Raw genomic sequence first — 14,067 nt, 5'->3', positions numbered from 1 at the left:
GCCATATTAGGGCATTCATGAAAACAAAACCGAAAGAGCGATTCAACTACAAACACAAACTGATGAGGTGAAGAGAGAAAAGAAAGACAGACACACAATCACAACTTCCAACGCAGTTTTTAAGTTACGAGGAACACAGGCTATTTGATTTTTAAAAAGTAAAGTGTATTTTCATCATCTTCCAAGAACAATACAAATGCTAGCTAAATAACTGTTGTTAAAGACAAATGGATCAAGTCCAAATTCAAGGCAGTGCTGGCCTTCACTTCAGGCCTTTTTTTTTATACAAGTGACATTTAAACAACAAATAAAAGACTGTAAAGACCCACTCTGACCTCACTTTGAGTGTTACTGCATAGTTAAGATATATCTTACATTCATAACGTTAAAAGCAAAACAGAGCAGTGTTACATGGGTTATAAATGCCCATATGAACAGCTGGTCATACATACAGTCCATTTATATTCATAAGACAGTATCTCATCTTACAGTAGTTTAGCTTTATTAACAAATGCAGTTTTGGACAAATTGAATGTTCTGTTTTTGTGAGGAAAATGTTATGTTCACATTTCAAATATTCCTTTCTTTTCTGGTTTCCACTTGTGGTAATTTTGTGCATCACTTACAAAGGTAATTTGTATGTGTGCGCCATGTTAGATGGGTATTGCATTTTCCCAAATAGTTTCCTTTGTCTCTCTCGTCATGACACTGCATAACAACTACTTTGTTCCAACCACAGTAAAAGACGCTGGCAGGAAGTGAATTCCTCTGAAGCTCACTCACAGACTCTCTGCTCACGTGTTTCACAGTCATCGTGGATTCAGATGTTTGCAGCACTTCAGAAACAGAACACGACCAGTGCAGGCAAGCATGTGAGAGCCAGTTGACAGTTTACTGAGTTCATTCAAAACAGTTTATCCACATATGAGTCATGGTAGAGTCGCGAGGTGAGTTTTAACTCGGATCAACAGGGGAAAGAAAAAAAATCTGACATATAGTGATCTATGACATAGAGGATAGGAGTTCAGTGTTTATACATGGCTCAAGACACAAGCTTAAAAAAAGGCACTTTGCAGAACAAAAACCCCCAGGGTATATTCATGTGATGGACAGAATGACAAAACTAGAAGCATTTGTAAAGGCCTTTACTCCATTATGTGTGAGGCAACAGAAGGCTCTCCTCTTGAGTTTCATTCATCCAAGCTCCACAAACATAATAAAAAAAAGAACACATCTCACATACTTAACCATTAAAGCAGTTATTGCTTTAATTGTAACAGTTTTACATTGCTTAGAGCCTAAGGGATTCAGAATTACAGCGTGGGACTGTGATGCACGTCTGGTGCAAGGACCCCCCCACCCCACCCTCCCGTGTCTTTCTTTACAAAGCAAACCCTCTTGTGGTATTCACCAGTATTGCAATATGGAAATCTCCAGCAAAGCCTGCAGTAGTTTTTCAAGTTTCCAGGAGTTTTCAGAAGGTGCCATCGAACAGCTGTGCCTCTGGCAGATAAGGAGCCAAGAACATGGAGCCCGCGTGGAGTTCACAGCATTACTTCTCTCTGTGTCTGAGGCTGAATGTGCATCAGAATGAGTCACTCCCCTGAAATATGATTCAGTGTATACAGAATCTAGCTCTTTGCCGTCCACAAAACAAGGCCACTCTTTGGAATGATGCTGATTAAAAACAGTACACAACTGCATAATGCAATAAAATATCAAATCATGTAAGAATTTTTAAAAAGTGCTCAGTGTACAGTTGCTCTCTCAGAGAGATCAGTGGCTGAGGACGAGAGTTTCCCAGCTTGGAAAGGAAGGGAGGGAGGAAGGCCTCGATGAGTCAGACCACCATCTTGGCGGTGGCAGGTACAGTATGTGCAGCCTCCACCTGGCGCTCATCTCATTTCCCGGCTTTCTCAGCGGGAATGTACTCGGTTTCACCTGACGACACCTGAGAGATGCGGCGTGTGGAGCCCCACAGGCGACGGGAGAACTGGCCCGAGCGAACCTGAGAGCAGGAGGTAAAAACATGTTAATCCTCACTTCAGGGCTAGAACAGAGATGTTAGACTAAAGACGCTCCATTATCATCTGAAAACCTTGGTTTTCAACAAGTACTTAGCATATGATTACACCCCCACCCCTCCCTGCTCACACACTCACACATACAAACACACACCACCGGCTCTCTCCTTCATCTCACACTTTATCTCACTCCATGCCCTGGTTCTCACCTCCTCTGGCTTCCCTGCCCCCACCACAATTAATTTCCCGTCCTCTAGTCCCACCAGGATGTGGCTGCACTCTTTAGTGACAGACACACTCCTCACAGGGACCATCAAGGCCAGGGGAGTTACCGGAGCATCCAGACTGTCAAACAAAGAGGAATTAAGAATTTGGTGAAAACCTTTTTTTTAAATTTTCATAATAAAACATCACACTTTCAGTTTCTTTACCTGTATAAATCTCTTATGTGGAGGCTGCCCTGCATCGTGCCCAGGATAACATACTCGGACACCAGGTGGAGAGCAGTCACCTGCTCCTCCATGGTGAAGGAGGACATCAGACAGCCGTTTACAGAGTAAACATAGATGGAGTACTTGCCCTGTAGGAAACAGGTATAATCATGATAGTGGCATTAACAGACTGAGAAACTTTGAACGTAACTGTGTCTGCACATGAGGTACTCGATGTATCTATGTACCTTCCTGCTAGAGCGTTCCTCCAGCGCGGTCTGTACCACAATGTGGCCCTCCATGCCCACCTGGAGCGCAGAGATCTGGGCGGGCACACAGCTGTTACCTGGGGGCCGCAGGGTTCGCAGGAACTGGCCTCGTCGCACAGAGTGCACTATCACAGTCCCGTCCTGACACAGTGAATAGAGAGTGAGGTTCAACTTCAATCCAAACCCACTGTGAAAACTGAAGCTTTTGTTCATTTTTTTGTGTATGTTTTGGTTTATCAATGCAATGCAATGAGAATTAAAAAAATCAGATTACTAATATAAGCCCATAGAACTACAGCTGAGAATGACAGACTTGTATCTTCTCTTATCTTAATATCATTTAAGATTAAAGGAAGCTCAAAGTGACAGTCAGCCAAAACTGTGGTTTACCCATGGCTCATTTTGTTGCATTCAACTTTCCAGGTATGAACCACTGCTGGCTATAAGATCACAACATCTGTCTTCTTAGACCCATAAAAAAAGTTTGTGTTTTGCATGTTGTTTCCTGTAGCTGGTATAGATTATATTCTCACTTCTAATGAGCCACATTACATTTTGCTTGGAGAAAATCCAAGTAGGATTTTCGAGCATCTTATTTCACGCCCACACACACAGACCTGGGGCTTAATGCAGTCCAGATACAGTATATACATAAAGGACTTGACTGTATATTATATTATTACTGTGATAAAAAGTGTATAAATATGCAAAACCCATCAGACACAGTAGGTTTTTTGTGTCCTACAAGTGCAACACCTCTGACCTTGGACCCTGACACAGCCATGTCCAGTTCAGTGCTGATGGCCACACAGGTGACCTCCTGGTCATGTCCACAGAGAACTTGCACCGGCCGAGGGGACAGGCCGCTGGAGAAGCCACCCTAAGGGACGAAGAAGGAGAATCCAAATGTGAAGCCGTATCGATGCACATGAAATGACTTGGACAGGGACACGTGAGGATGTTTACCTGCTGTAGGACCTGCCACACTATACAGGATGTGTCCCTTGAACCAGAGATGAGGTAGATGCCACAGAGATCCAGAGCCAAGCAAGTAACAACATCTTTGTGGAGCGGGGAAAAAAATCTGATAAATATACAAACTCACAAAGCTTGGATGTTAAAAAAAAGTTAAACATGTAACAATAGGAGCTCACCGATGTGCCGGCAGATCCTGCCCACCAGCTTGCCTTTGCCCAGTTGGGTGACTCGGAGGCTGCAGTCCCAGTGTCCTCCGCTGAACAGCAGGCGCCCGTCGTTGGACACCACCAGCACCTGAGCGCTGATCTCCACCCCGGGAGAGAAAGGCCCACTCAAGAAGCGCTGCGTTCTGCATCACAAAGCAGGGTCGCAAAACATCAAAGCCAGTTAAGAGACAAGAAGCAAGAGTGAGCTGTGGCCTACATGCAGAGGAGATTTATAATCGCCACATTAAACTGTCACGGCATCTGCAAATCACAACCTGCATGAAAAACCCAGTGTTCAAATGCTTCTCATCCTGATTTATTCTCTGTTTATGTGATCCACGTTCAAGATGAGTATAAAATAAGATCCATTAAAGCAGATTTCAATTAATTAGACAGTCTTTGAAGAAAATGAGGAGAAGGCAGATGTTATCCATCCAGCTGTCAGGAAGATTTTATGCATCTTTTGAAATGCTGAAAAAGGATCATGAGTGGGTTTTAACTCACTAGGCTGATGATTTGAATTATATAATATCAGAAAATGCCATTTGAATAAGCACTGGGTGAGATAATTTACTGAAAAAAAATTCAAGGGTCAAAACTGATGCTTATTTTTTTTTTATTATGTGATTTTTTTAATATGAAATAATATGTTCTGAAGGGACTCACTTGGGATTAGTGATCGTGGGGTCCTTAGTGAAGGTGAAGTAGTTGGCGATGTTTTTGTCATATGGCAGCCAGCTATGCGTTCCTATCAACCCATTTGAACTCACAGTCACCTGGAGAAAAATAATGAAAATGTATTAAAGTGATGAACATCAGCTAAAAATAAACATCCCATTGCTGCCATGGCTACACACACACCAGTATGTCTGAGCCCTGGATGATGAAAGAGCGATTCTGGGTCTTTGGTACCACTGCCTGGACCAGAGGAATGCCGTCACTCACCACCTGAGGCACAAACACACACACACACACACACACACACATATAAATACATACATACATAAATATATGAGACAAATAATGAGATTTCAAAGCATCTTAGGTCGCACCTCTACGAACGAACGCAGTTTTTTGATCTCCTCGAAGATATTTGCGGGCATAGTGTCCAGGCGGGCCTGCCGCCTGGATGCGTTCTCAGCTGACATACGAGGGGGGTGAGGCTCCTGGATGGAGACAGGAACAGAGAGTCAAACTGCTGTTTATTTTTCTTAAACCGAACAGAGAGTCTTTGGTGGAATCTCATAAAGGAGCTGTGAATTAAGACGAGCGCAGCACCTTAAGGAGCTGACAGGGTGTCTGTCCAAAGTTGCTGATGATGCCTTCCAGGGCCTTACGCTCGTTCTCATTGGCAATTGCATCAAGATCTACTGCACCTGTAAACAATGAGGAAAATTGGTTTTCTGTGGTGCACAAGGGGCTGAAGAAAAAAACAAACTTAATTTAGTAGAAGCAGTATTAACTCTTGCCTCACCTTCATAAGTGCAATAGTAGAAGACATTGAGGGCGTTCACTGCCTCTTCTCCCCTCTGCTTGCAGCCAAAGATCAAGTCAATCCACTCATGGAGGCGATGGGACACATGGTCACATTCCTGTCACACACAAGCAACATGGTGTTATCTTGAACAGTTACATGATTGGCAGCCAGTGTGAGTTTGTCAGACTGTGGCTGTTTGTGTGGACTCACCAAGGCTTTCCTGTGTTTCCTGATGAAGTCCTCTCTTGATGTGGCCCAGCGAGGCAGCAGAACATCCGTCACAGCGTCCTGAGATATCTGCAAATGTCCCAGGTCAAATCCTGCAGAAAGCATGACACAAACATGCATCAGCTTCTTTAAGACAACAATACACCAGCTAAAGACGGAACACATCAGATGTATGAAGCGCTCCTTACTGTTCATGTTCTGCAGGAATTCTGGGAAGTAGAAGAACTCCGGGATGAGCTCTTTGACGTCAGCGGGACTCTCCATGCGAGCCTGCCAGGCGGCTGCCACCGAGTGGAACTGTCTGTCTGCACAGTCAAACCTACACGATGACAACACATAACAAGGTGAGACCAGAGAACAGCAGAAAAAACACTCAGAAACAACATGCACCAGCCAGTGTTCCCACCTGCCACTCTGCAGCTGGATATGCAGGGTGGTGAACGGCTCCATGCGGATCATGTAGTGCATGACTCCTGCTGCATTCGAGTAGTGTGTGCCATAGTGGAATTTGTCAATGGTGCCTGTCGGGTCTTCAAAGCTCTCATACCTAGAAACAGACGCAGAAAAATCATACAGCCATTAGGTATTATGCAATTATACAAATCTGTCGCCACAATCACATCCAGTCATTCAGCCACTTACTTTTCTCTGACGTTCTGTGCATGGCGTGGGTTGACCACACCTATGGGTTTGGACAAGTCTCTGAAAACCGATGGGTCCTCCAGATCCAGAACATCAGAGGTGTAGTCACACAAGACCCAGGGGAACTGAGGGGCAACAAAACAACAAGTGCAACATGATGACGCCATGCAATCATCTTTAAAACAACACTATCGGGTACAGAAGGTGCAGTATTTACCACAGGATACTGCGACAGGTCGTTGTAAGTGCGTCCAGCGATGGTGTTCAGCTGCATCAAATACTCAAAATTGGAGATTTCTCTATACACCCATTTCTGTTCAACACACCAACACCAGATGGGTCAAACACAATCAGCAAAACTGAGATCTAATAAGTTTGTTTTATATAAAAGACTGGGTTCAATAAGCACCTGTGTAAGTCCAGATGCCTTCAGGAGCTCTTGTGGAGAGCGGGAGCCGAAGTAAAACAGGTTTGGAGGCCGCAGCCCCAGAATCCTCGAATATACTTTGTTTCGTACCTGAAAGGGCAAAAACATTTGTTTTTCCACACAACCACAACATTTAACAAACGTGTCATTAAATCCCAATGAAAGAGAAAACTTAGCATCACCTTCTTCCTGAAGTTGATGAAGTAGTGAGCTTGATCTATGAAGAACAGCTCCAGTGCGGAGCGGCGCAGGTTGTAGCGCCTCAGATGGACTTCTCTGAGCTGAGACAGAGGCCTCTTGAAATCAAAGCCGATTCCTGAAGGCAGATATACTCATTACTCATGTTTTCTTCTTCCAGAACACTTTGAAGACCAGCGAAGGAAAAAAAAAAAGGTGTGATGTCTGCCACCACGTATATTTCTTACCTTCCTCTGTCTCTTCTTTCTCGCTGCTGCCGTCATAGAAGTAAAGATGGTGCGTGGTGACCTCCAGACGACCCGGAACGACCGCCACGATGGTGATGAGCTCACAGTCCTCAGACAGAACCAGCTTTTCTTTCTGGCTCTCATCTTCTCCCTCCACGCTGAAATCAAAGAAAACGACGCACCTCAGCATTTCCTGCAGCGCATTTGCAACCACCAGACACATTATATTCAAGGACATCTGTTAGATGAAACGCATATTTTCAAAATGCAAATCCCTGGTCCACATTTTTTTTTACCGTGGAAAGAAATTAAAGCTGACACGAATGATGAGCAAACTAGAGACTCACTTATCATCCAAAAAGACAAGGTCCTCTTCTCCCAGCTGGTCATCCTCCATGTCACTGACCTTTGCTTCCTTTGCAACAGCCAGCGGGAGCGGTTCAGAGCTACGAGGGCTTTCAGCGCCTGATCAAAAAAAAAGAATGAATTAACAGAGCACCATTCTGCTTAAATGACAAAAAGAAACAGGAAAAGTTTGTGTGTTTTTCTCTATGACATACCCATGTTGTCTCTCAGGGCACTGGCCTCACTGTGGGAATCATAGTTGTAGTTGGGCACAAGTTTGAGACGCATCTTTGAATAGGTCTCTGCGTTGGATAATTTCCATTTCACCTCTGGTTGAACTCTGTCAATAAACAGGGTAAAAGAAAAAATTCAATTGAGTAAATTCCGTGAAGGACAGACAGAAAAAGGACGGCACAGTCTCTTTGTGGTACAACACAGAGTAATACAGATATCGGAGGCCACTGGCAGTACAAAGTTTTCTCTGGAATTAATGTGTGAATGTGAATCTTTGGCCAGTTTTCTCTGGGCTTGTTTTCATACCTGTTGGCCCAGGCCCCTCTCTCACTAGTCAAAAGCCTGCGGAGGGCTCTCCAGTGCTGCCACACCACCCCCTGCTGGCTGGAGCTCAGCTTCTGCCAGCTGAGGTACCTGTAGTTTTCACTTCTGGCTCGTTTCATGTAGGGGTCAACGATCACTTCCTGTTTTTTTAGAAAAAGAGCGCAAAATATCAAATCAGTTAATCTGAAAGGTTGAAGCGTCGTTTAAGCACGAACAAAGCCGTCACAAAAAAGTCTGTCGGAAAACCTGAAACTTCGATTTGCTGTCAGATCTCTCTTTGTCCCGTTTAAAGGCCGTGCTCATCAGGTCGTCGAAGCAGGAGTTCCAGAAATTGGACATGATGTCGTGGCTCCTCCCAAATGTGTCCAGTTCATATTGCTCCATGGTGGGCTGAACCTAGAGGAACAGAGGACGTACATTCAGTCACACAGACCTACAAAAATGTCATGGATGACACACTAAAATCTAAGACTAATCCATCCAGTGTGCTCCTTGAACGACACACATTAATAAAATCACAGCGAGTGGAAAGGAAAGAGATGACAAAGGTTACATGCAAATTACTATAAATAAAACCTACATTGCCAGTAAATTGACCTTCTTTTTAAAGATGTGGTGACTATGACTAAGTTAGATGCATTAAACAGGAGACAAGAAAGGCTTCATGCTTCCCTATTTATTCATTACAGTGGAAGAGATATTTTTACAACTGCTGTACTGCTTGAACTCATCTGTGGTTTTTTCCTTCCCTCTCTTACTGTCTCACATTGCATGCTTAAAGCTGTTCAAAAATAAATACATCGGCTAAACTACTTGAACTGCAGACACATACACATACACATACACACTTAAGACATGCATGTGAGAAATCAGCCAGGTCACTGCAGCCAAAGTTATGCCACGCTGCCTAATGTATCGCGGGATCCGTATACAAAAGTAATCTAAACAAAACAGATTTATGAGCACGCACTGTCACACAGAGCAATGATGAATCTGCGTTCAGCTCGTGGTGACTGGGCCTGTTTGGCATCAGTTCCCAAAATAACTCAGCTTCAAGTTGGAGCATAAACTGTTCTCAGCCTAAAATACATGGAAAGGTCGGACAGAAAACATCAGGGAGTCTGATTTTGTGATAGCATTTTTAAACTTTGCATTAGATTTCTCAGCCACCCAGTGAGAGGTAACTGGGCACATCGGAGTGTACACTAATATGACGAAGAACAGAGCCAGCAGTATCTCAGAGTGGATGGTTGATTATATCTACTAAGTCATAACAAAAACAGTAGAGGAGACCTCTTGAATCCCTAAACAGAAGATAAATGACACTTAATTCTCAATGCACACTGACCTTCTGCTGGTAAAAGCCCTGCCACTCCAGCGTCAGACAGTAAACCTTCAGGTCCTGGGCGAAGGTGGTGCTGCCGTTGGTGATGGGCAGGTTGGGGAGCAGGCTCTGGAGGGTGACGGGGTCGGCGTGCTGGTCGAGCAGAGTTCGTACGATGGGCACCAGCTGGGAGAAGGTCTCTGGGTGTTCACAGTTTGTGCCGTCCATTACGCCTCCCGGCCACAGGGGGGCGCCCAGCCGGCCCAGCAGGAAGCACACCTCCTCCCAGCTCAGACACAGCACCGTCTGCAGCAGGCTGTGGAGCTTCACATAGGCCATCACACACACCTGTGGCGGAGCAACAGGCAAATAAGTTACTAACTTTATAACGAACAGCCTGTCTATAAAAATAGATGTAATAAACAAACAATTATATACATAGTTCAAAGGTCCAGGGTGTAAAATAACACTATGATATTATTTAACAGTTTATACTGATGAATTAACCTCATATGCATTCTACATGTTCTCTAGGGTTGAGCTATATATACATGCATTGATTTTTTCACAGACAACTTAGTGGTTAAATATGGAAAGTCGTCATATTTCATAAGGGGTTTACATGTTTTAGTAACCTCTGGGTGCTGTGTAAAAGTAGCAAAAAAAAGGATTAAAGATTTACTTAAATATCATAGTATTTTTATTTTACTCTAATTTCAGCTTGTGTTGTGTCTTCACTCCCCTAATGTTGTTTTATTTCCAGGACACCCACATTCGTAATGTCAGAGTGCAAGAAAGTGAATTTATTTTAAACCTGACCTGGCCTTAGGCGGAGCTGTACTACTACTTTGGAGAACATGTGATGGAAAGCCTTATGTGTAGTTCCCTTATGACCTCTCCCTCAATCTCACAATCTACTACCAAGAGGCAGCAGCAGCAGTCATAACTCTGCCAGGAGCTGCGCTTTCATACAGTACACTCCCTAAGAGGAATGACTGCAATGTCTTTGAAAAGAAACCCATAGAAGGCTTGGTATTTCTTGGTATGGCTTTATCTGAGTACACTTATCGAGTTAAATAAATTCTGCAACCCCTAAAAATGTATTTTCTGCAAAGTTCAATCTTGGGTTGTGAAAGACAGGGAGAATGTTTTTTTCATACGTTACTGGTTGCTGTACTGAACAAGACATATTATGGGTGGTGCTGACCTGTGAGTAGGGCTGTTGGATGTAACCGGTGATGATTCGCAGGCCGATCTGGGCCATCTCCTTCAGTTCTGTATTCCCAGGGCTCCCGGGGGTGCTATGCCAGGCCTGTAACCTGTCCAACAGGTTCACCACCCCCTCAAAAATCTGGAAGACAACAAGAGCTGTCAACAAAGTGCTCAAGAACAAAAAGAGGGCTAGACCTGTTTCCACACCTTGCAGGGTTTACAACAACATAAGCCCATTCAATGCATTAAACAAAGCGTATAGGCTAGTTGATTGTTGCTCGTACCTACACCCAAACGTGACTTTCCACCCTGCATTGACTCAAGTCAGGGAAATGTCAGCCGATGTTAAACATAGTAACTGACAACAGCCACACCCAGCTGCCTCAGCTTCATTTTACTCTCTAAGAAATGTAAAAACTTCAGAAAAACTATTATTAAAAAAAAAATGTGTTCATATATCTGATTAAATTACAGAACCTGTTCCCAACAATATAATCTGATTTTAAAAGATTTATTATGTTTCTGAATTATTTAATTTCAAAGGCCAAACACAAAAAACAGGGTTTATGTGGAGCAGTTCAACATGAGTCAGTTCAGGAGACAATAGCCTACAGGTAAGTGACATAATGTCTCTGCGCACATTTCCTCAGATTAAGCTAATTGTCTGTTTGTTTGTTTATTTTAGATCCCCATTAGCTTTTGCCAAGCAACAGCTATTCTTCCTGGAGGTATAAACTAACTCAGCAAGAGAAGGAATAAGCATAATACCAAAAAAAACAAAAGTCCCAAATACCACAAAGAGTTTGAAAAATATTTTTTTGCTTCAAATACCACTTTTATTTTGAAATTTGAGTTGAATCATAGTCTTGTTTTTAATCTGCTGAGTCTTGCTGCTCTACAGATAAGACCATTTGGACTGATTTCTCTGAAGTAAACACAAGTGGTGTTTTTACAGCCAGCCAGCCAAGGTGGAGACAGGCTTCTAGTAGCAGAGGAGAATAATATCTGTGGTAGATACAGTCTGAGTTAGGTGGAGAATGTGGTATACCTTTTCGCTCCACAGCGTGCGGTTGTCTGTGCCCTCAGCAAACAGGAAGTCCTGCAGCAGCCGGAGCAGCCGCACCAGACTGGGACAGAAAGGCAGAGACACTCCCTGGGCGTCCCTCAGGTCGGACAGAGACGACTCCAGCATCATCTCCAGCAAACTGCCACACAAACAAACCGTGAGTTCATGTTGTGATAATGTTTCTGAACATTATTAAGACAAAAGGTGTGGTTCTGTTAGTCTTTCCACTGTGATACGTTGCAGGCTCGCTCGGTGCAGATGGTGGAATGTGTTTGTTCGCATTTGAAAATGGAAAACCGTGACCGACCTGCGTTTGATGTCGTCGGGCGGTCGGACCAGCTGGCACGATGAACCCAGTTTGGTGAGGACGGAGAAAACCTGCCCTCTCTCCCTCCACACCACGTCCTCCAGTCCCTCGGCGCCGCTGCCGATCCACAGCACAGAGAAGACGATGTTGGTGAGGAGGTTGCACAGCTCCTCCTCAGGGGTCTGCTGTAACAGAAACACAACTCAGTCCAAACCCAAACCCACACAGAAAACAACTGAAACTCCACACACTTAAAGCCCCTGTACGTAAAAGTCTCTGGTTTCTGCTGATGTGTCTCTGTTACCTACAACAGCAAATGAGCCCATCAGTGTGAAGATACGCTATTTCTAAGTAGTTTAATTTGATACCTCTGGAAGGCATGGTCGGGTCGGACCACTGACGAAACGATACGAATAGATACATTACGCTGCTAAAAAAAAAAAAAAAAAGCAAATCCCGTCTTCTTTCCGACGTTTCCAAAATAAATCTACACGCGCCGGCCAGACAAACGTCTTCATGACAGTGGGAAATGCAGTCTTCATTCCACCGCTTTTGTCCACAGGGGCCGCCAAAATCAACACTAAATGAAAAGTCTGTACAGGGGCTTTAAAAAAGGGGAAAAAAAGCAGCCATACCTGTGGGTTGGACGTATTGGAGATTGTGTCTCCTGTAGGAGGGTCTGTCCCGTAGCTGGTATCGTCCAGCACATTGGACAGACTGGAGCTCTTCCTGGGTCTGAGTGGTGGAAACGGTTTGCAGTGCTCTAGAGGAGACGGTGTGTTTGTCAGACTGCCTGCAGTAGGAGTGTGTGCACCTGTCTCTCCGATGCCTCCCAGCTCCAGATCTAAGGGCGATGTACCAAAGGGAGAGAGGGGCTGGTACTCCCTCCCCTCCTCGTTGGGGCCAGACGAGGTGATGTCAACTGCACTGGAGATGAAGGAGGACTGGCTGCTCTGGTCCACCGAGTCAAACGACTTAAAATGGAGGGAGCTGGTGAAGTTTTTCAGCGGGCCTCCTTCTCCTCCTTCTCCTCCTCCTCCTCCCCCTCCACTTGGAGGCGACTGGGACAAATCAGAGAATCCCTCGGAGATGTCCCGCTGGCCACCTTCATCCTCCTCCTCCTCATCGTCGATGTCCTGCGAGGTGCGGTAGCTCAGGAAGGTGGGCGTGTCCTCTATGACCAGAGACTGATCCCTGCGCAGCGTCGGCCGATAGTTTGGTTCAAAGGAGCTGTGGGTGCCGGAGTCTGTGATGCTGGTGGTGTGGGACTCGTAGGACTCTTTCACGTAGAGTTTGGTGAGAACGTCCTGCCAGCCGGGCTGCTTAGCGAGCTGCTTCACGTAATCCTCATTGGAGTAGATCAGATGAAAGAGCTGGGGCCATGTCAGAGAGGAACAGAGAGAGCTTGTTTTCATTACTGAGATGATAAATATGCCGAGGATGAAACTCCCTGTATGCCAGTTTTAACAGAGCATGAATCATGTGAGCAGACTGACCTTGCGACAGACGTCCAAGCGGACAGTGAGCTCGGCTCGGTGGGACAGACAGACCACAGCCAGGAGGTCTCTGAAGTTAGGGCTGGCATCTGTGGGGCAGCAGCAAAATCAATTAGCTTTCTATTGTTACTATAATAATAATAATAATAATTATTATTATTATTATTATTATTATTATTATTATTAGGATAATTTCTAAGTTCTTAGTCATCTCTAAGTAACTTTGCTTTGTTATGTTAAGCTGCAGAGAAGCTGCTCCATTCCACTTAAGTAGATATCAATTCATTTTTCATTTATTATTGGAACATCTATTCTTGCGTGTAAAAACAAAATTCACATTTTTGAGGACTGTACGTTACAAATGCTTGGTATCACTTGGAGGAGGAGGTTCATTGTAAGTGTTTGTATTTGGTTCCAAGAAATAGAGTTTTTGTTTTCCAGGAAATATCCTGAAAATATTATTATTAGAAATTATTAGGAAATTAAAAAGACATTTATTGACCTTACCAAATCACATAATGACTGTTTGGTTGTTTACTTGCCTGGCAGAAACCACTTTTAATTAAATCCAATCAACATGTATTCACACAGTTCACATGAAGGTGATGAGTTTGAATCATTAAATTTGATAATTTAAGGATGTTTTGTTTCT

The 14,067-nt window shown here is 44.1% G+C and overlaps 1 protein-coding gene across 9 annotated transcripts in view; it reads right to left on the bottom strand.

The window, feature by feature from the left end:
- Window positions 1-691: 691 nt before the first annotated feature.
- The window catches only part of nbeal2 (neurobeachin-like 2), a 31,845-nt gene continuing 18,469 nt past the window's right edge, over window positions 692-14,067 (bottom strand). For 6 of the 9 annotated variants that reach the window (XM_085802092.1, XM_085802094.1, XM_085802097.1 and 3 more), the window contains 30 exons: window positions 13,416-13,504; window positions 12,555-13,292; window positions 11,920-12,104; window positions 11,595-11,751; window positions 10,542-10,685; window positions 9,359-9,682; window positions 8,257-8,406; window positions 7,993-8,150; window positions 7,668-7,792; window positions 7,455-7,572; window positions 7,108-7,265; window positions 6,865-6,998; window positions 6,665-6,772; window positions 6,473-6,568; window positions 6,256-6,380; window positions 6,020-6,160; window positions 5,802-5,932; window positions 5,596-5,705; window positions 5,383-5,500; window positions 5,187-5,284; window positions 4,961-5,074; window positions 4,770-4,856; window positions 4,575-4,684; window positions 3,879-4,051; window positions 3,691-3,785; window positions 3,488-3,604; window positions 2,704-2,865; window positions 2,456-2,604; window positions 2,234-2,369; window positions 692-2,008 (listed from right to left, as the gene is read on the bottom strand). In XM_085802092.1, coding sequence (XP_085658218.1) covers window positions 1,901-2,008; window positions 2,234-2,369; window positions 2,456-2,604; window positions 2,704-2,865; window positions 3,488-3,604; window positions 3,691-3,785; window positions 3,879-4,051; window positions 4,575-4,684; window positions 4,770-4,856; window positions 4,961-5,074; window positions 5,187-5,284; window positions 5,383-5,500; window positions 5,596-5,705; window positions 5,802-5,932; window positions 6,020-6,160; window positions 6,256-6,380; window positions 6,473-6,568; window positions 6,665-6,772; window positions 6,865-6,998; window positions 7,108-7,265; window positions 7,455-7,572; window positions 7,668-7,792; window positions 7,993-8,150; window positions 8,257-8,406; window positions 9,359-9,682; window positions 10,542-10,685; window positions 11,595-11,751; window positions 11,920-12,104; window positions 12,555-13,292; window positions 13,416-13,504 — 4,658 coding nt within the window. In that variant the 3' untranslated portion in view covers window positions 692-1,900. The remainder of the gene's footprint in view (window positions 2,009-2,233; window positions 2,370-2,455; window positions 2,605-2,703; window positions 2,866-3,487; window positions 3,605-3,690; window positions 3,786-3,878; window positions 4,052-4,574; window positions 4,685-4,769; window positions 4,857-4,960; window positions 5,075-5,186; window positions 5,285-5,382; window positions 5,501-5,595; window positions 5,706-5,801; window positions 5,933-6,019; window positions 6,161-6,255; window positions 6,381-6,472; window positions 6,569-6,664; window positions 6,773-6,864; window positions 6,999-7,107; window positions 7,266-7,454; window positions 7,573-7,667; window positions 7,793-7,992; window positions 8,151-8,256; window positions 8,407-9,358; window positions 9,683-10,541; window positions 10,686-11,594; window positions 11,752-11,919; window positions 12,105-12,554; window positions 13,293-13,415; window positions 13,505-14,067) is intronic. The other 3 variants (XM_085802093.1, XM_085802101.1, XM_085802098.1) reach the window with 1 other exon arrangement.

The sequence above is a fragment of the Trachurus japonicus genome, chromosome 16 (assembly GCF_045865225.1).
Source record: "Trachurus japonicus isolate A0001 chromosome 16, Traja_1.0".
In the NCBI taxonomy this organism is placed as follows: domain Eukaryota; kingdom Metazoa; phylum Chordata; class Actinopteri; order Carangiformes; family Carangidae; genus Trachurus; species Trachurus japonicus.
The sequence above is the reverse complement of the archived record's forward strand: the minus strand, read 5'-3'. Positions and strand labels throughout refer to the sequence as shown.